The 21,713-nt window shown below is 37.6% G+C and overlaps 1 protein-coding gene across 3 annotated transcripts in view; it reads left to right on the plus strand.

Annotated features, from left to right (window-relative positions):
• The window catches only part of VPS50 (VPS50 subunit of EARP/GARPII complex), a 103,720-nt gene that overhangs the window by 76,892 nt on the left and 5,115 nt on the right, over positions 1-21,713 (plus strand). For all 3 annotated transcript variants that reach the window (XM_075492827.1, XM_075492825.1, XM_075492826.1), the window contains 5 exons: positions 3,593-3,673; positions 17,461-17,609; positions 18,717-18,813; positions 18,952-19,110; positions 21,490-21,611. In XM_075492827.1, coding sequence (XP_075348942.1) covers positions 3,593-3,673; positions 17,461-17,609; positions 18,717-18,813; positions 18,952-19,110; positions 21,490-21,611 — 608 coding nt within the window. The remainder of the gene's footprint in view (positions 1-3,592; positions 3,674-17,460; positions 17,610-18,716; positions 18,814-18,951; positions 19,111-21,489; positions 21,612-21,713) is intronic.

The raw sequence follows: 21,713 nt of genomic DNA on the forward strand, positions 1-21,713 counted from the left end.
GTGGGGAGCAAAGGAGCAGTCTGCAGATGGAGGGTGATGGTTTGGAGCCTAGAGAGTATGAGTTGATTTAGTTTTCCTATATGTATTTCTCTTAAATAAGAATAGCAAAAGGAAGAGGAGAAGGGGGGCCATGAAAGTTAAGTAGTAACTCAGGTTTAAGAGGTTGAAATACACTTTTTCAGATCTAGTATTCTTCTGTCAAACTAATTGCATTAATGAAAACAGGGTTTTTGAGTAATCTTGAGTTGAAATAAATGCTTGTTGGCAATGTCTGTACATAACATAGATCAACTTTCAACAGAATTGTCTTAAAGCATTTCTGAAAAGCTGCGTGTAAAAACAATTTTCTCCTCTCTTGGCCCCTAAATTACTCCACAAGTAATAAAATCGAGGGGTTCCAAATTTATCATCATCTGTTGGCAAATTGTAATGGATTTTCGGACTCAACATATGGTTCTAAATGGTTTTGAGCTGTTCTCTTTGGCAGGACAAATGTATTTGCAGTTTGTTTGTGTTTAGAAGATGGGTGGGGGTTTTTTTGTTTGTTTGTTTTTTGTTAAGATAATTGATTTCCATTGGCTTAGTCAGCTGCTCTGGTATTCACATTGTGTTGCATTTACTTTTTTTTTTTGCACCTCCCGTTTTGTGTTTTTAAAGCTCATACTGAGTTCCTCACTCTCTACTTCTAACAGAGAACGGTACAGTGCTAGGCAGGTAAACATTATAGCAGATGGGTGGTAAAATTGTGATGTTTTTCCAGCGTGCTTAATTTTTGTTTTGACAGATGATTTTCCCTGGGAAACATAATGCTTACAAAGGGTCTATGAATGTAATACAGCCTCTTGTAATGGTGCTTAAATGTCCTCGCTCCCCATAGTGTTTATAAACCTTTAGAAAGTAGAGATGGGTGATGGTATGTGATTTAGACCACTGAGAGTGTTTCTGGTTTATTTTTATTTACAAAACAGCATCAAATGGGATTCTTAAAAGTATGCTGGTAATAGAACTTCCTTAAGTGGTTGAATTTCTTTGTGAATATTGTGCTTATGTTGTATGTGTGAATTAGTACACACATAAGGAGGGTGATTAATTGCACAGAGTTCATTGCCAGTTCAGTGAAAACCAAGTATTTAAAATATACATGTTGAGTTCTGTGTCCAGTCATGATGCTAAGTCATTGCTCTTTCCAGACCTCTTTAGAATGATTATCCTATGTAGTCAGTATTTGGCTTTCTTCACTGCCAAAAGTTGCACACCATTGTGACCAGAATTGCTTTTTCAAAACCTTTTTAATTTGTGGGATGCAAGTTAAGGCTGCCTTTCCTCCTTATCTCAAATTATAGAGCAACCTAACATGAAATTAAAAGGAACTGCCTATATTTAATATCTACTCACTAAAGTGTAAGGCATTCATGAACATGCCACAGAATAGTCTTCCTTAGCAGAAGAAATTTGAGGTGAGTTTTAATTTTTTTGACAGGACATAATAATTTGTAAACTAATGGCCATTCTTATGGAAAACACTTAATTTTATGGGTTTTTTAACTATAAGAAATTATGTAGCATTGGTGATGAGTAAAATTATTCTGTAAATTGTCTAATGCTCTGCGTACTAGCTTTACTAAGTCATCAATTTAAGGAATTTAAATATCTACCATTTTGCATATAGAAATAGCAAAAACTTCCATGAAGCAAAGCAGTTATACTGATGAGTGACATGTTCTCTGTGAAGTCATGAGGTTCTGTCCTTGTGGAAAAACGCTGAGCAACAGTCTGTTTTGGGGTTTTTGTTTGTTGTGGGTTTTTTCCCCCTCGTACATATGGATGCATAATTCTGACTTCAGGCTGTAACTGGTTGCCTGATAAACCTGGGATTCTTGATATGTAATGTTTTATGTAAATTTAAGTTTGTTTTTACATTCCTTTTCATTCAGATATGTTTCAAATGTGAAATTGCCCTTTTTTAGAAAGTAATATATCATTATAGAATAAGTAAGTGAAAGTTACTGATAGCTATTGAAAGTTAGTAGTTGAAAGGCAGAAAGAGAAAGAATTAGCGGCAGGTAGTGTCATGTGTAGTTTCGATGGTGCAGGTGCAAATTTCTTAAAATGAAATGTAATGGCTGAAACTTGCAAATACATTTTTAAATATACATTTTTTTTTTCCTTTAAGCAGGGTATTTTTTCTGTTTGTTCTTACCTTAACAAGGATAATAGCCAGTCTTGAATTTGCAGTCCTTATGGCCGTGTCTTGAAAAGCTACTATATGACATTGAGGAGGGAAAAAAAGATAATTAAGGGTGTGTTTCTTAAAGGGAAAAAGTTATTTTCTTTTTCACCCATATACCTGCAAAATCAAAGGCAGTTCAGAACTGATATTTCTACAGTAAAAATGTGAAGAAAAATACAAATTATTTTTGTGAAAAAGCTTACTTCACCTGTGGACAAACAAAGGTGTGGACACTTCTTTTTATCAAACATGGACACTAGGATAGTGATTTATGTCTCCTAGATCAGGTTCTAGATTTCAGCAGGGTGTACTTCCAGTTGGAATTCAGCTCAGATGTAAATTTTCATTGAATATGTAGGAGGATTAGGGCAGATGGACATCTTAAGTCAGAAACGTTAGATGCAGTAAATGGGGACCTACATTTTTTTGTATGTAAAAGGAGTGGATGGGATGACATGAACTTGAACACTTCCTTCCCTGATTTATTCCATTGAAAGGAAGTTTGATAATACAGTGTACAACAGTCCTCTAAATATTGTTCAGTAAATTGCCTTTTGGTGTGAATCACATACCAGAACTGTATTCAAATACTTCCAGATTCTTGACGTAAATGTGTGTTTCTTAGCTGTCCCATTTCCACTTCCTGTGTTGTGTTAGTTTGTTCTTTGTTTTTTTAATTGGAAGTAGAAGTAGCTACATTAATTCCACATGTCAAATCAGACTTTCAGCTGGTATAATTCATTGCATTTACCAGGAAATCAGTGTAGCTATATTGATTTATCCCAGCTGAACATCTGCCCCATAATACTTCTGAGCCGTGAACATGAAGATGGCGTATTTCTCAGGTAGATCTTTATAAGCATTAAGTAATAATGACTGTTTTAGAAAGAGCAATGGATATAATTTTACATATGCAAATTAGATATTTAATAAGGAATTAGAAGAAATTTTATGGCTTGAGAGAGAAGTCAAGACCATTTGGCTTGGGTGTGGTGTGCATGCAAGTCTCAGTGGGGGCATTGTGGTGCACCATTCTGGGCTGGTCTCCCAAATGGGGAAATCTAGAGCCCCACACCCAAATACAGTATTATAACGATAAAGGATACTGGTTGTTTATTGGTATGAATGGTAAGTTGTCATCTTCATGAAAGGTATGCGGGTCATTCTTCACACCAGTGCAGTGTTGAGTGGTGTGACCTCTCTTGATGTTCTTTTCATTTTGTATGGTTGCGATTATGTGCTAAAACTTTCATGTAAGTAAATTGTAGCTAGTGTTTACAAACTGAAGTTTTGCTGTATCACTGTAAAGTTTAAACCAATGGGTTTTCCTTTCCCAACTTAAATACAATGTATTTCTTCCAGTTTGAATCAACAGGACTGGGCCTCAGTAGCAGCAGATTACGCACCACACTGAACAGAATCCAGGAGAGTCTGATCGATCTGGTAAGTACCTGGATTTTGTTAATGCTCAGTGGAGTAGAGGTGTGTGTAGGAAATTTAGGAATTGTATTTCATTGTGGCTTTCTGATTTTTCTCTCTTCATATTCAGTGTCTGTAATGACAAAGGCTTAGTTTCATGGCATATCATGATGTAGATATCACTGTTGTATGAAATCACTTGTTTCTAATGTACAACAAAACTAGTTTAATAGCTTTTGCTAGCTGTAACAACAAAATTATGCATTTAAATCTTATAATGTATCATGGTTCATGTAATAAAGAGAGACATTCCAGTATTATCCTTATTAAATGAGATGTTTTATAAAAACAAAACAAAACAAAACAAAAAAACCCCACAAAACAAAAAACCCCAACACAATAGATGACTTGTTTTCTTCAGTAGAAGAATAGCAAAACAGTAAGCCATCCTGAAGATCATTCACCTTACAAGATAATAGTAGTAGTATACTAAGTCCTTCGTTAACGTCATTTCTGAATTGTGGGGAACTTTCCATGTCATTTTTTATAGATTATATCCCATTGGCCACTTCATGAGTTATTTTCAAAATGTGAAAAGTAAATATGGTGCTTATGTGACACTGGTAGTAGATAACTGTCCTTCACATCACATTACAAAGGGTAAACGGGAGACTTCAGGTAGATTTTTGTGGATTCAACTGAGCAGCAGAGTTTACAAAGAAATATTGCTAAGAACTACGCAAAAATGGAAATATGTAGTTCTTTTTTTCCATCTAAATATAAAACCCTTGAAACATTATGAAGAAATTTCCTAAGAGTATCATAAATGGCTTGTATAGTAATTAATACTATGGATGCTGCAGGAAGAATTTATTTTCTAAGGCTTTTGCCTTAGAAAGAAGTAGAAGACAGATGCTATGCTCCAACTTCCACAAGGATTTGGCACTCCACAGAACTGTACTTTATGCCTTTTTAATTCCTTGAAGTATTATATCGAATCCTAAACTGTCCTTTCAGAGAAGCTTCTTAAAGGGTTTTGGGGCCATTTCTTATAGAGTCAGTAGAGGGAGCATAAGATAACTAATAACCCCAGGCCTCTCTAAAACAGAAAAAGGCTAGTCATATTGATATTCATCTCAAAGGTATTCTATTCAGAAAAAAAAATTAGTTCTAGGAAGATCTTGCAAATTAATCAGTTAAAGATTATGGAAAAATGGCAAGTTATGGAATTAATTTTTTAAACTTACTCTGTAGTCACAGTTCCTGACAATGCTTTACAGTCTTGAATTTTTTTTATCAGTCAAAATAATTTTTAAAAAATCATTTCTAGGAGTAAATTGGAAAAATAAAAGGACTACTTTTCCTTCCTCAGTCATTTAACAATGCTGTTACAGATAATGTTAGTGTCAATTGAAACTAATAGTTTTGTTCCAGGTAAGATTTGAAGGGAGGAAGAAATCTTACCTAACTACTATTAACTTAAAGGCATTCCATGAGGTTTATTAATATCTTATGAACTTATGCTGGTCTTATGCTATAAATGGAAATTTTTCACTTTGTGATTTATGAGGAAGAAAGTCGTCTGGGTGTTTTTATTGTTTGCTTATTTTTAAGAGTTTATGAAAGTCGAGATTAATCTTCACTGCATCATAAAATGAGTATTTCTCATGATTGTATGGACTGTTCTGGACTGCTCTCAAAATTCTCATCTCTTATCTTTGATTATTGTAAATTGCTTTCTGAAAATATTCATGTTTGTGTTGTGGAGTTCAGTCTCATGGCTTGTTGGGAATTTTGGTTTTTTGCATTGTCTTCTATTCATGGTAACTTTATTAAGGAGCATAATTTCTGTAGCATTTCAATTCCTGATGGCAGCATCTTTCAATATTTTATTTTCATAAAGATAGTCGGGATCTGATAGTTTTGAATCTGTGACTAAGGCTCTGCCAGAACTACATGTAGATCAGAATAGTTCCTCTAATCTGTTGGTGCCTGTGAAGGTTGAGCTCTATGATCTATGTCAAGACTCTTTAATAATTTAGACTGGATCATTCCTAGCTTTCCTCTTGGACTTTGTCCATTCCTTTTTTGAGATACCAAGTGGATGAAGGCCCATTTATTCTATATTTATTGTCAGGAGAAAGAGGAATAATAGTTAGAGGGTTTAGAGGCCATCTCCTCCAGCTTTTTGTAGGCCTCCTGTAGTTCCTGTTTGGGACTGAATTAGTGCTATCTAATTTACATCAGATACCTTTTAGGATACTACTTTTATTATTCAGCTGAATTTTAAGCTTCCTTTGTGAAGGAAAAAGCAAAGTGGAAGTAGGGTTCCACTTCCGGCAAAGTAAAGCCAAGCTGCATTAATGTTCCTTCTTGCATCTTTGAGGCATTTTCTGTGTGAAGAGTATGGAGGTCAATTGGAGGCATTCCCAATAGGACCTTATGGAGCTGCTCTATTCTAAGTTTATACTTCCCTATTATTACAATGCAAGAAGTGTGTGCCCTTTTAATATATACTGTACTTACAGTATACTCGCCATACTTGAGAGAGAAGTACTATCCTGGGTTTCAGTTGGACCACTGAGAGACAGAGAGTTGGGCTTCTGACTCACAGCCACTGAGCAAAAAGGCTGTAGCAATTTAAAGTGCTTCCTCTCCTCTTCCCTGCATCCCTCCTCATGCATCGCATACCCCCTGCTACCCCCTGCTTCTGCTGGAGGGTCCTTGTCCCCTCTAAGCAGTACTCAACTATAGCTGAATCACTTCTCTGTTTCGCAATCTAATGCTTCATAGCAAAGCCAACTGTACCTTATAAACTGCAGCAAGTCCACCTGGAGTTTACATTAATGTTTTAGACTGTGAACAGGAAATAGCTGAGATGTGAACATGTGTTCAGCTGTGTTAACTTCACCACAGGGCAATAATGTGACACCTCAGCTGTGATACATATTATTCAATGTTTGTATGCTGCTCCTATGCTGATATAATAATAAACATTATAGTAAACAAAAACCCCCAAACAATAACCACCAAACCTCACCACTTCAGTTGGAAGTAAAAGTGCCCCTCCTCCTCGTGTTTATATACAAAAACATGTTTGTAATTTGGATGGTTTGTATGACGTAATCAAAATGACAATGATGAAGGGACTTAACTGTTTACAAGATTGAGCAAGCATGTTCTTTAGGTGCTACTGCTTTAAATATGCTTCCTATTTAAAACTGTTATATATATACACCAATAATGAGGTTTTGTCCAGCTATGGCTTTTGTTAATCTCTGCACTGCTAATATTGATACTGGTTTAAGTATGGTCTGAAATTTCTTTTGATATATAAATGAAATAGGTTTAGTTAAAAAATAAATAAAAAGGACCCACTGGTTAGCAAAACTGTCTTTATTTGCTTTCTTATAGTAAGTTATGTGGAAGTGTGCTGGGAGCTTATAGTGATTGAGTAACCAGTTTTCTGTGTCTAAGCTACTTGTCTTTGCCTTAAGGAAATACTTGTAGGCAAACTCAAAAGTATAAAGAATACATGCACTTTGAGTGTTTTAAAGTAGATTTGGGTGCAGGTTCATTTCTGAGATGTAAGAGAACAATATGACTTTCAAAAATTTTTTTGGCTATGTTGTACTGAACTTCATATGTGTTATGTGAACTTCATATTCAGGCCTTCACATGTGTATGTGAACTTCATATTCAGGCCTTTCCACAGCTAGTACAAAATAGCTTCAGTACAAATTTCTGCTATGCAGCAGCTTCAGAGCTAATAGTTTGGATCCTCCAGAAATAGCACTCTACAGGCTGTGTTTCATTCATAGCAGCAGGCTGTATTAAAAGGAAAACACAGGAGAAGAGTGAAAAGGGGAAGAAGAAGTGCTGTTGTTTCAGCCTCGCTTGTGATGCTAAGGTGCAGTTTTGATTAGAGCAAACACATCGAAACAAGTGCCCGTTTCTGAGCTGCCTACGTCTCCTCACTGACAGTTCCCCTGAGTGGGATATGTAGAGATACCTACACACATTCGGTCCTTGAGTTTGTCATTTCTAACAGGAATGTGTTTTTGCAACAGTAATGATGTTCATATTAGTCCACTGAGACCAGTAAGCCCCCAGGTAGGTACAAGGCATCAATCAGATTGATGTGATCTATGATAATTGGGGATTCGGAAGGGAAATTTCTACTTCGGATTCCTTGCTTTATCTGTCTCTAAGCAGCTTCCTTATCTTCGCAAAATGTAACTTAGTCACAGTACTGCCATTACCTAGATGTTGTTTGTGAATGTCCTGTGTATGCGAATAGCTGCCTTGAGTGATACTGCTGCTTCCAAAAGTGAGATCTTTGGGGCAAATAACCATGGAATACTCATAAATATTTCATTGCAAACTGGCTTGCTCAAGTAAAACGGAGATTTAGAATTAAGTTTGTCGTGCCTTACAGCAGTAGAAAATAAATCACTGCGGTACAGTATATAAGCATTGTAATGCAATGTATAGAAGAGTAGATGGAAATAATCACTGGTATAAAGAAGTATTGGTTAATGTATTTTAGATTCTGTCTTTACTTTAGCTTTTGGGCTCTTTCCCCGTAACATATATATCTTTTGGCAGAGACAGTAGGTTAGAGATTGTTGGTGCAGAGATGGAAAATGTAGATTTTTTTTTTTTTTTCAGCTGTACAAATAAGATAAGGAAAATGTGAGGAACAAGTTTTTTTCTTCATGCCTGACTTTCCAACCCATTTTGGTTTTGACCCTTTGATGTTGTGGAACGGTACGGTTCAGTTACGCTGGTCCCAATTCTGGAAACAAACAATTCAGTTTTACTTAAAATGTCACAGCACAATCCTGTATTACTTAGTGTGGACATGTACCCTGTTATGTCCTGGTTTGGCATACCAATGGCAAGCTCTGGAGACTGTAGGCTGTGGAATTTGTTACTTGACGTGGCAGTGCCTAGCACAGGATGCTGCTTCTAAAAGACATAGCTAAGCTCCTCACTGAAATGGTAGCTGCAAGCTGTGATTCTTGGTGAGGTTTTGTTTGGCTGAAGATAATTTCTGCAACTTTTACAATCCTTGCTTGGTCTCCTGCTCCTTCAAAGAAAAAAAAAAAGCCTGAAGAAAAAAAAAGAAAAGGCAATTTATGGGGTTTTTTTCTTCCTCTCTTTGAAAAGATTTGTACAACGTACATAATGACAATGTTTAAGGTGTTGTGTGAATTGCTTGTCAAGGGAAGAGAACTCTGTGTATACAAAGGAAAGTTCTGACATGACAAGCACTTTGAAAATATGCTAGGACTTCTGCAGCTGTTTTGCTTCCTCACATTATTCATTTAGAGCTCTTCACACAACTTTTTTCATTTGCTTGACTATATTACCCAAGTAGACTGGAATGATTTACTGAAGTTTGCTAGCTTATTTCTTTGAATAAATTTTCTGGGTTTTGGTGATTGCTTTGTCTCTCCTTGGTCAGTCACTGAGCTATCTCATTGTAGTCACTGCAGACTCTTCTTGCTGGGCACCCAAAACTTGGGCTGATTCCTAGTGCCAGAAGAGAGTGCAGGTGCCTGCAGAGGCACAGCTGAGCACCTGGGAACCAGAAGCTGCTCCTCCTGAAAATCTTTCTTTGGATAAGAAAAATGCTGCAGTAAAAATGTGTGTGACCGGACCAGATTGGCTTAGATGTTTTTTGTAAGGTAGTGGTTCAGGTTCCCAAGGGTGTGGCAGTGGGCGTGCTTTTCTGCAGAGGCTCATTTGATTATTATTTTTAAAGCATAGTTAAGCACTCATTTTCTCAGTTGTCTATCAGCACACAGTGATTCCTGATAGAGGCCTTGTTGCGTTAGGTTAGACAAGATAGTAAATAAACTTGCTAACTTTTGGTAATTTTTTACGCAAAAAGTCTGTCATTTAACATTGAACACTAAGAAATAAATAAAATGCAAAGATCCCAGAAGCTTCTACGCAAATTTTATTGAAGTCTGTTACTGAAGCCAGTGGGACTGACCCAAATGAGGTTTGGGACATGCTTGTTTTGTGACAAAGAGCATGGAGGATCCACAGTCTTGAAATCGGAAACCTCATGCCTACCGCAAGGCAATGCTGATCAACTCAGCCCTGGGGCTGGTGCGAAGTGCACTCGTAAGTGTTGGCAAGCTTGGGGATCCCTTGTATGGCACTTCATAATGCTGTAAAGGTATCACTTGCCTGCAAAGGATTGTAAATAAATAGAAAATTAATAGCATGGTTTCTCAAGATGGTTTGTTGTTTGGTTTTTAATGATCTGCTCTCTTAAAGTGTGTTGAGTGGTGATCATTGGAGTAGCTTACATTGTTTACATTGGATTTAGTTTCCTAAGGGCTGAGTCAAGATTACCTGCTTTCTAAGCTTTGTGCCCCTCAGCAAGAAAATACTGATCTTTCAACTTTAAAATGTAGTAGGAGTATTGAAAAGTACCATTTTTAAACCTTAACACGATTACATCATATTCAAAAAGCACTGTTACCCTTGAACGCAATGTGCATTTACAATTGGCTTTACCTGTCATTTTCAGCATCAAGTTTCAAGAACTATTAAGGATGTGTAAGTTTAAGGGGGAGGGAAAAAAAACCTGACTTGTTGCTTTCAGTACATTTCTTCTAATAAAAATATTCTTGTATACTAAGCAAGTACTTGGATTTAGTTCAGCTGTTTTCAGCTCAGTTCAGCCTTTGAATACAATAAGGGGTTATGCTTTCTTTGATCAGTGTTTATTTTCTTGTACTCTATGTTCATGATATTACAGAAACTATCAATTACAGTTTCATAAACAGATATGATAGAGCTATCCTGTCTTAGGTAGACATCTGGGGTCAGTCTGCTTTTCATTTTCCATCAGCGCACATCAAGTTCTTGGTAACAGTATTGGTGTGTCAGAACTGCTGTAGACTCTTCTGACTGCCAGCACTTTTTCAGATAGTCTGATTTTTTTTCTGTGCCTTTCAAACACCACTTATTCCTTTAAGATCAGGATTTCTTCAGTAGCATTTAGAGGCACTGCCATTTGCTCATAGCAGAATCAAACTAAAATTGTTTCTATTGTGTATGTATATTAAATCAAAACAATTCTAAAGCTAAAGTATTATACAAAAAGTATTAGGTCAGGAGAAGCTCAGGAAAGGAAAGCTTAGGTCAGGAAAGATTATTGCTTATTAGCGTGATCTGCAGAACTTTGTGTACTGGGGACAAGTTGTGGGGTTTAGTGGTTTTTGTTTAAAGTTAGTGAAAGTGGATTATTATAATTAACTGTCAATTATCTCCACCATAAATGGCAGATAATCAGCTATTTTGGTCATAAGTTCTTTTGGATAACTGCAATAAATACATAATTCTGAGCTCACGATGAGATCGGGCCCCTTAAAAATGTCTCTCTTGCAAATTGCGTTTCAAACTTTTGACTTAGATAATTAGCTTAGGTGGTTTATACTTCTGATTTAGGTAATTAGTAATAAGAATTCTCTTCTTCCCAGTAAGATGGAAAGCTTAACAGAGGTTTGCCACTGGGTTCAGCCAAACTATTGAAATGGAAGTGTTCTCTTGTTACAGAAGACAATTTTTTGGAGGAAGAGATTGAAGGAGAGGCTTGTTCCTTACATGGATAAATTTACTCTTTTTTTTTTTCTATTCATTAAAGGATTTCTTGGGAATAAACAATTAAATGCTAAAGTAAAATACCCAACAATTAAACAATATCACACTCACACTTATTTGATACCTGTTATTTGCTAATACATGCCCTTCTGTTGTAAAAATGTGTTCCAGATGATATTTAATTCAAAGATAGATATGGCATAAAGATACTTCCCAAAGCACAACACTATAGCTCATACTACTGTTATTAGCAACCCTTAAACAGGTAAAGCAGTCATAAGCTTGCTTTAACACTTCTGTATCCTGGTATTTTCAGGCCTTTATAGCAAAGCAGCTTTTGTAAATAATTGCTAGTTGTGTATGCCAATCATGTGTAGCATTAGAAAACTCAGTTCTTTTCCTATGACAGTATGAAGGAGTTAGACTAAGACTAGAGAAAACTGAATAGATAAGTCCCGCTGCAAGGTGTCTGCACAGAATGCTGGTTAACCTGCACTGCTGTACCTGCTAACCTGATTTGGTTATTGTTCAGATAAGTTTGGTGCTTTTGATGAAACCTTTTTTAAAATCACTGTGGGTTTTTTCCTGTTTGGTAAGGAGGGAGAAAATTATCTTGTAGTTTGCATCAGTTCCACATGTACCTTGAAATTATTTTATCAAATCTGTATTTTGCCCAGTTTGTTTACAAGGATGTTCATGTAGGCTGTAATATGTCTTAGATATATCACAATTCTGCTCTGTCAGCAAGATCTGCTAGTCTGATGCAGAGAAAAGCTAAGCAAGTTTGTTCTGCTTTGGTATTGGTGTCTGCATGCTTGATGCTGGGTGCTACTTGGCAAGGGATGCAAAGAATAACAAGAAGGGCTTCTACAGGTGTATCAACCTGAAAAGGAAAGTTAAAGAAAGCATACCTCTACTGATGAACAAGAATGGTGACCTAGTATCAACAGAAAAGGAGAAGGCTGAGGTACTCAACAACTTTTTTGCTTCAGTCTTCTCTGGCAACTGATCTCCTCACCCCTCCTGAATCAATGGACAACATGTTGGGGACCAGGGGGGTAAAGCCCCTCCCACTGTAAGGGAAGATCAGATTCGTGACCACCTGGGGAACCTGAACATATATAAGTCTATGGGACCTGATGAGATGCATCCCAGAGTCCTGAGGGAATTGGCTGATGTAGCTGCTAAGCCACGCTCCATGATATTTGAAAAGTCATGGCAGTCAGGTGAAGTCCCTGGTGACTGGAAGAAGGGAAATGTGCCCATTTTTTAAAAGGGTAGAAAGGATGACTCTGGGAACTACTGACCTGTAAGCCTCGCCTCTGTGCCTGGTAAGATCACGGAACAGATCCTCCTAGAAGCTATGCTAGAGCATATGGAGGACAGGGAGGTGATTTGACACAGCCAACATGGCTTCACCAAGGGCAAGTCCTGCCTGACCAACCTAGTGGCTTTCTACAAGGTAGTTACCACATCTGTGGACAAGGGAAAAGCAATGGATGTCATCTATTTGGACTTCTGTAAAGCCTTTGACATGGTCCCCCACAACATGCTTCTCTCTAAATTGGAAAGATACAGATTTGATGGGTGGACTGTTTGGTGGATAAGGAATTGGTTGGATGGTCGCATCCAGAGGGTAGCGGTCAACGGTTCAGTGTCCAGATGGAGATCATTGATGAGTGGTGTCCTCAGGGGTCCGTACTGGGACCAGTGCTGTTCGATATTTTCATCAATGACATTGACAGCAAGATCGAGTGCACCCTCAGCAACTTTGCAGATGACACCAAGCTGAGTGGTGCAGTTGACACGCCTGAGGGGTGGGATGCCACCCAGAGGGACCTGGACAAGCTGGAGAAGTGGGCCTGTGTAAACCTCATGAGGTTCAACAAGGTCAAGGGCAGGGTCCTACACCTGGGTCAGGACAATCCTCGGTATCAACAGGCTGGGGGATGATGTGATCGAGAGCAGCCCTGCAGAGAAGGACTTGGGGGTACTGATGGACGAAAAGCTGGACATGAGCCAACAATGTGTGCTCACAGCCCAGAAAGCCAACCGTATCCTGGGCTGCATCAAAAGAAGCATGGCCAGCAGGTTGAGGGAGGTGATTCTGCCCCTCTACTCTGCTCTGGTGAGACCCTACCTGGAGTCCTGCATCCAGCTCTGGAGCCCTCAGCACAGAAAAGACATGGACCTGTTGGAGCGGGTCCAGAAGAGGGCCATGAAAATGATCCGAGGGCTGGAGCGCCTCTCCTTACAAGGACAGGCTGAGAGAGTTGGGGTTGTTTAGCCTGGAGAAGAGAAGGCTGTGGGGAAACTTTATAGCAGCCTTCCAGTACTTAAAGGGGGCCTATAGGAAAGATGGGAACAGACTTTTTGGCAAGGCCTCTTGTGACAGGACAAGGAGCAATGGTTTTAAACTAAGGGAGGGCAGATTTAGACTGGATTTAAGAAAGAGATTTTTTACAATGAGGGTGGTGAGGCACTGGAACAGGTTGCCCAGAGAAGTAGTGGAGGTCCCATCCCTGGAAACATTCAAGGTCGGGTTGGATGGGGCTCTGAGCAACCTGATCTAGTTGAAGATGTCCCTGCTCGTTGCTGGGTGGGGTTGGACTAGATGACCTTTAAAGGTCCCTTCCAGCCCAAAGCATTCTGTGATTCTACAATATGTTCTCAGTGTAACTTGACATTTCTTGAAATTAAAGTTGGGATGGCTGCTATTTAACTTCCTGGCTTCTACTCTTCTCCTCGTCTTTGTCCTCCTTCTCCTCTTGAGATTGGCACTGTTTTGCCCACTTTTAGTTTTATGGGACTTCTGTTCTCCATGGGACATCTGTTCTCCATGGGTACTCAAAGGGAATCTCTGACAACAGAGATTGTCTTGCAGATTTTCTTAAATTACTGGAAGGGTTAACTTTAACAAGTCCAGTCCATTGCAAAACATCTGATTTCTTTAAATAGTCTGTAGCCTTTTTTCCTGTTCTAGCCTGAATGTTTTGCCCCTTTATTGCTGGTTTCAGTCATTTGATCATTTCTGTTAATGAAGACTGGAGAAAAAAACACATGCATCACTGAAACCCTTTCAGAATCATCTTATGCTTTTCTTGGGGATTGGTACACCGGCTGTTTCCTTGGGCTTCCTTTTTGCTATCAACATGCTTTTACAGTGCCTGCTTTTTAGAAAAGTCAGGAGAATGAAACCCTCATACTGTGTTTGGCCAGTATATTTGAACCAGAGTTTGACTCCCTGGTTGAACTCAAGCATGTCTTTGATTTAGCCAGTTGTCTCACGTACGTTTTGTGTCTTGAGGTGCAACACGATTTTGGCATTTAAAAGCGTCACAAGATATTTACCTTCATAGGAAGCAGGCAGGTAGAAAAAAAAGTTGTTTAAAATTTATCTCAATACTGAAGAGACAGGCAACTTTGAAGTGCAATAAATAGAAAATTAAGTCTTTATAATATTTGTTTTTTGAATAGTGAATTGGTTGGTGGGCTGTGGGTTTGTTTTTTTTATCATGTGGAAACATTTCAAAGCTTCTCTTTTTTTTTTTTTTTTTTTGTTTGGTTTGGGTTTTTTGAGAATGACATGAAGTGAAAAAGAAAAGAGAAGGCAGATAAAGAGTGGATTTTGATAGTTAATCAATGGTGTCTTTGGAGCAGTTAATATTTTTAAAGAATTGACTGTTATGCCTAGATGATTAGATGTTATTGCCTGTGTGCACTATACTTGTGGATGTGCTAGGTAGGTACCTTCAGAGCTGCCTGAAAGACATTACATGAGTTTTAGCAAGTATCCAGGCCTTTTGGCTTGCTTATCCATTCTGGTAGACTGAGCAGAGTGCAAACTTCACGGTATTGTGAAATGTCTGGCCAGTTTCATTGCAAATTTATCTGTCTGAATGTGAACACAGATCAGAGCAAAGAAAATTCATTTTTCAAATAACATAGTGATGTGGCTAGCCTTTATAATGATTCCCATGCTCAGTGCAACTGCATCTGATAGCATTTACCATAAGCTTCTTTTAGAAGTTTTATCTTCTGCTCATTGAGCTATTTCTGTGAGATCTTTTAGGGATACAAATGATGTGTTGATGGTATTACTCAGTCAGCAGTCTTCTGTTTTTAACATCAGAATTTCTGTGGGGATCCTTCAAGGCTCCCTGCTTTATCTGCTTTCTGCTTTTGTAACTTATTACAGAATTTATTTTTTAGAAGTCTGCAGATACTTTCTTCACCATTGATAGTGAGAACTCTGCTTTCCCAGTCTGCACTTTGTTCCATCTGCTGTAACCTGTGTTTGTGTTTGACGTCTTTGGGAGACGCAGAACTGAAAGAGCCTTTCTGAATTAGCAAATCCAGCTCCCTGTTGCCTTGGGCTGTCACATCACAGGAGGCAACTGTCAAATAAGATACAAGATGGTTAAAGTGGAACTTGTGATCTTTTTGTCCCTCCACACCTCAAACTATTTTTAACAGCTTGGACACTATTATCTTCTCGGTTGTCTTATATTCTTAATGTCACTTTTGGCTTGGTTTTCATCCAAGCAGTAAACACGTTCTGGTGCTGCTTTGTCTATAGCAACAGTCTTGGTCTTTCTGCTCATTCTGTATCACATAAATTTTCACCAAGTCCTTACACATTTTGACATAATAAATTTTCATCTATACTGCCTTTAATTGCTGCAACGTAACCACAATGGGTCTGTCAGACATTTTGCTACCAGAATAACCTCCCTGTTGTTTTTCCCTTTTTCACCTGATCATCTGTACAGTACCTTTTCTCTTGGCTTTTCAAGTTCTGCAATGCATATTCTTCTTGTCTCAATCCTGATATTTAGAATGAGTTAGACCACCACTTAGTTCCATCAATGTTTCTAGTGCTCTCCTTTTCTTCTTAAACAAAACTGTCTGAAAAACATGTGTGTGGCAATTATTCTATTTCGTGTTACTCCTCACTGTTGTTCTCTGCTGTGAAGCCTAGATGAAACTCCTGGTGACTGTTGTGGTCAGCCTAAGTCTATTTTTCTTCCTTCTGCTCCTGATTCTTCAGTTACTTCACTGAAATTTCCTCTCAATTTATTTCTATCTACAGATGGAAAAACAAAAAACCCAAACTGCAAAGCTGCTTTATTTATTATCATGTTTTTGGCTTCATCTTTGTCCAGTTTTACAGCAATCTGAGAACTATGCTGATTTGTTTTTTGAGACGAACCATAAATGTCATGTTTAAGCATTATTGTTGTCATATTGGTTGTGTGTTCATACATTGCTTTACAGCAGACATGTTGTGCACCTGATCTTGCTTTTGAAGAAATAATTTTTACCACTACTTTGTCACTGTGTTATTGCTCAAATTTATTTTCATTCTGTACAAACAGGCTCATTTGTTGTAGCAACTGTCTGGCCACAGAGTTTCTATCCCAGGGTCATTTTTTCTTTTTGTCTCTTTTTTTGACTCTCTTTGTTTCTTCTTTTTTGCATCTTTTTTCATCTCTGCCTCTTTTTTGCCTCTTTTTTGCCTCTTTTTTGGTCTTCATCCTTTTTTGTCTTCATCCTTTTTCATCTTTTTCTGTTTTGGTGTTGCCTTTTTTTTAAATTTTGCGACAGGGCACTGTTGCACAGGGCAGGGCACCTTCTTATTACAGATTCTTTTCTTATGCTGTGCATATTTCCTTGCTTTCTACAATCTAGATGTCTGCAGGATAGAAGTTTTCATGGAATGATAACTTGTTTAAAAACATAATTTTGTATTTTACCTATGTTAGCCGCAGCTCACATAAGCAGTAAAGCCCATGCATAAGTAATATTCCTTTGATTTGTCTCCTTATGTGGTTGCTGTCAGATTGAAGATAGTATCTCCAAAGGTGAGAAGTCAGTCTCCCAGTAGGCAGTTGGGCTAAAGCCTGTATGAGCGTTAAGGTATAGTAAGAAGTTTGTTCTCTGCCTTTTTTTTTTTTTTCCTGAGGTGGATATTCATCTACATGATGTGATTTTTTTTTTTCACCTTTTTAAACACCACACTGTTCAAATAGAAAGCTCTGTGGTTGTCTTTTGATTCAGGCTTGATTTATATTACACCTTAGAATTAGAAACCTTCATTCATCTTATCTATCATCTGAAACTGCTCAGCTGGAGCCATTCTTGCTGGTTTTGTGGTTTTTCAGTTGTTTAATTCTTTGTTTCAGGACGTCTCTGCTGATCCTACAGGAACTCTCACAGCTGCTGAAGAGAGAAAGGAGAAGGTGCCAAGCCCACATCTCAGTCATCTCGTAGTTTTGACATCTGGCAATTCGCTGTACGGTTTGGCAGAGAGAGTGGTGGCCACGGAATCATTGTAGGTTATTTACTGTACACTGCATTTTGTGGTCACTGGAAGCTATGGATAGTTTAAGAGATGGTGATTACAAGCCAAAACCTTCTTGAGAGGTCAAAAATTCCTACCTCTCAATGTGATTTTAAATATGAGTGATAGAGGTAGTTTCTTAATTAAAGGTAGTGGGACCTAACCATCTAACCAGCACAAGCAATGAAATTTTACTGCAGCTGGTCCAGTAATTTGTGACAGTACAAGGCCAAATCTAACAGGAAAAAAGTTTAATTTTAAAGAGGCTAATGGGAGTATTTAATCTGTATGGTTCATTTAAACCTTATCTTAAGTACTCAAATGGTGATGGCTGAGACTCAGAACTGTTTAGTTCATATTGGTTTGGCTTGGATTGCAATGTTCTTTGCAACGGGTGGAAGTTTACCCGTGAAGAAGAGATTATACCAAGCAAGTAATGCAAAACTTACAAAGTGGTTTTTATTTGGTCAGAATAATAGTAAGAGTCAGATAGGAATTATTTTTTTTCCCCACACGCAAGATGACACTTAAAGATTAGAAGTTCATTTTAAAATTAATTTTAAAAATGTGTTTTCAAAGGAGCTTATTTTCTTTTGCATTCATTTATGCTTAGTTAGAAATGTATTTCTTTGTTATGTTATTAACAAATCCTACCCTTGAGAAAGAATTTGATCTCTTATTCTATCTTTTAAAGATTCACTAGTATATGAGTAATTAGGAATGTTATTTTGGAATCTGACATTGATATTAATGTTGACTGCAGTGTGGAAATTACAGGACACTTGTCCACTGACTTTACTAGACTTTGGATCAGACTTTTGCAGTGTATCCTGAGTAAAATGGAAATATGAATTGTTGATATTCAAGCCTTAGTCTCTTTATTCAACCTTTTTCTTGTTTGCAATCATATTTTAAAATTGTCAGAATTGAGAATACTTGCTGATATGCTGGCATGAAAGTGATACGGTTCTTCTCAGGACTAAATTTTCCAAGGTTACATATCGTTATTGCCAAATATGTCAACTGTAGACTAAAAGTTGTACAGAGACATGCCAAATGATGCATTTAGTTCACAGTAAATTTTCTTTGCTTTCAAAGGGTATTTCTGGCTGAGCAGTTTGAGTTTCTTCAGCCTCATCTTGATGCGGTGATGCCAGCTGCCAAGAAGCCTTTTCTTCAGCAGTTCTATTCTCAGGTCAGAATTGTGTAATTCATGGCTGATTTTTAAACAAAAGATTTGAAACTTGCACAATATGGTGCAAATACTTGTACATCATAGCTATATAGTAGCCAGAAATTTACTGAATTGAGTTTTATTTATATTCTGTTTCAGACAGTGTCAACTGCTAGTGAACTACGTAAACCAGTTTATTGGATTGTTGCTGCTAAAGCCATTGATTATGAACAAATGCTGCTTCTCATGGCTAATGTGAAATGGGATGTGAAGGAAATCATGTCACAACACAATATATATGTAGATGCTCTTTTAAAGGTGAATACTTTCTGGGAAATGGTGTGCTAGAGTTTATATAAATATTAAATTACTGTAATACTTCACTAAAACTGTTAAAGTAGCATGGTTAGAGCAATACAGCATCCTGACAAATGGTAAGTTGTTATAAGGAGGTCTGTCATTTTCATTATTCTTGCTGCTAGCAGATTGTTTTCAGTGATGATTTTTTGACTACATGGTGGGTGAAAGTGACCACAAAAGTTTAATGAGTTTCATATATAAGTCCTGAATGGTAGATAAATATGTAGCAAACAGAGTAACACCGAGGAAAATCCAGTGGCCTGAGATAGTGTTTTTTTTAACAAAGGCTATTTGCTGTTCTGCATAACTTTAGTGGTTGTCTTTGAGATGTATCGTAGGGGCTATAGGTCAAACCAGCACCGATAATGATCACGCACTATCTAATTGAAGTTGCTATATTTAGAAGTTAGCATTCGAAAAGGAAGGTAAACGGGAAGTTATTCACCCAACTTTTCAATTGCATTCAGTAGAAGTGGTTATACAATTACTGTGTCTTACAGCATGTAGAACCAGTTCTTGGGAGAATCCCTCTCTCATCCTTTTATATATGCCTAAATGATATTTCTAAAGGTCTTTAGAAGGAAGTTCTGGCAGTAGTAGAATTATACTAATTCTTACAGAGAAACTAAAAATTTTTCCATGATACATACTTCATGTATCTTTAAATTAAAAGTTATGCATCTGTGTTGAATAACAGTTTTGATTCCACCTTTGTACTTTGTAGCTGTTCTCTGCTTTAAAAAAAAAATCAACGCAAAATGGTAGAATCTGATAGAGGATATATCATTGCATTGAATTTGATTGAATCTTTGTGATTGCCCTTCTTTATGCTGCCATGGCTTTTTGAAATCAGTTTGTACTTAGAACATTTGGTCTCTGCAGTAGAACTTTTTCCTTTTCTGAGTGTGCAACTGCTGATGAATTTGCTTCAGGACAATCAGGGCTAATACCATTTAAAACCATTTCTGGCCTCTGCATTATATAGCTAATAATAGTTGCTACAGAAGCTTTTAGATTACTGCTAAGCAATTAGTGATTTGCTGTGTACCCTGGGACTCCAAGAGTGCCAGGTGTAAGCACAATGTTTAATGTAATAACCAACTACTTTTAGCCATGTACACATATGCAAAATTCTATACTCAGTCGTAGCATGTATGGAAGCAGATAAATTGCGGAAAGAGGAGTGTTCAAGAAATTCGTTAACATGGAGTGTTAGGCATCTTTATCTTCAGAAGAGCGAGTTGTATGCCGGTTAAAGCATGACATTGCGGTACCCTGCTTCCTCTTGCCGAATTCCTCTGCCAGAAACTTTGTGTTAAACACCAATTGTTTGGTCAGATACTAGGTTAAATTGGTTACTGAGATTCCCTTCTGTTTTTCTTCACTTACTGAATTTTTGATGGGGGAAAAAAAGGAAGGAAAAACCACCTAGATTAACAGCCTTGGAATGAGAGCACTTTGTTGGACAAGTATGGTCTTAATAGGCTGCAGTACAAACTGCTTTTGCTGGTTACACAGAGCAGTTCGTTATCAGTCTGCTTTACGTTTAAGTCATTTGATACTTTTTTTAAAATGATAGAGGCATTAGTCACTGGCAGCAGACTTCTATTTCACTTTATGTAAGTCATTGTAGCAGTACTTATGTTCAGTTGTGATTAGTTTGTCACTCATAGTAACAGCTCAGATCCATCCAGGCCATTGATGTTTCAGGTGGAAACAGGTGCCTTCCCTCAACCTGAATCGTGCTCTAGTGTTGCAGTACGCTCCTAAACTGTTAGACTGGGACTCTCTTCAGTGGGTGCTCTCAGGTCCTTTCAAAGCACCAGGGAACTATCTAATGTGAAAGGTTGAAGAATGAAAAGTGGTTACAATATTTCTGGGCTTCTCTTTGAAAGCTGATGGGGCGAGTATTTAGAGGGATAAAGACATCATCACTGGATTTTTTTCAGTGGCTGTATATTGACTTTAAAAAAGTTAAAAATGCGTTTAGGGAGTGAGGCAATGAAAACGGCATTTGAAGGATTAGCTACTTGGTTAATTTTTTAGAGGTGTCAGTTTCACAGAGAACTACACCTCTGGGGAACAGAGCAGTATTTCCTTTTTTAAAAAAAATTACTGAGGTAATGTTGTGAATGATATACTAGAAAGTGGTATGCTTCCTACTTTACACATTAAGCTTGTCTCTACAGTCTGTGCCTTTTAAGCTTCTCTGCTTTGCTCTTATTTTTCAGTATTCTCTTTCATGTGCACTTATTCTTTGTTGTTGTTGTTGCTAGTGATGTATAGAGTATGATCCCTTTTATGCTAAAGGAATAATGATCGTTCATGTTTCATCAGGAATTTGAAGAATTTAACAGAAGGTTGAACGAGGTGTCTAAGAGAGTCCGTATACCACTGCCAGTCTCCAACATCCTTTGGGAGCACTGCATACGCTTGGCCAATAGAACCCTTGTGGAAGGGTAAGTAGTTCATGAAAGTCTTGCTTTTGGGTAAATACATCTGTAATGATAACATCTATTTTATGGAACTAAAAGTTCTAATTTTGTAGTGCACTGGTGCTT

The sequence above is a fragment of the Mycteria americana genome, chromosome 2 (assembly GCF_035582795.1).
Source record: "Mycteria americana isolate JAX WOST 10 ecotype Jacksonville Zoo and Gardens chromosome 2, USCA_MyAme_1.0, whole genome shotgun sequence".
Lineage (NCBI taxonomy): Eukaryota > Metazoa > Chordata > Aves > Ciconiiformes > Ciconiidae > Mycteria > Mycteria americana.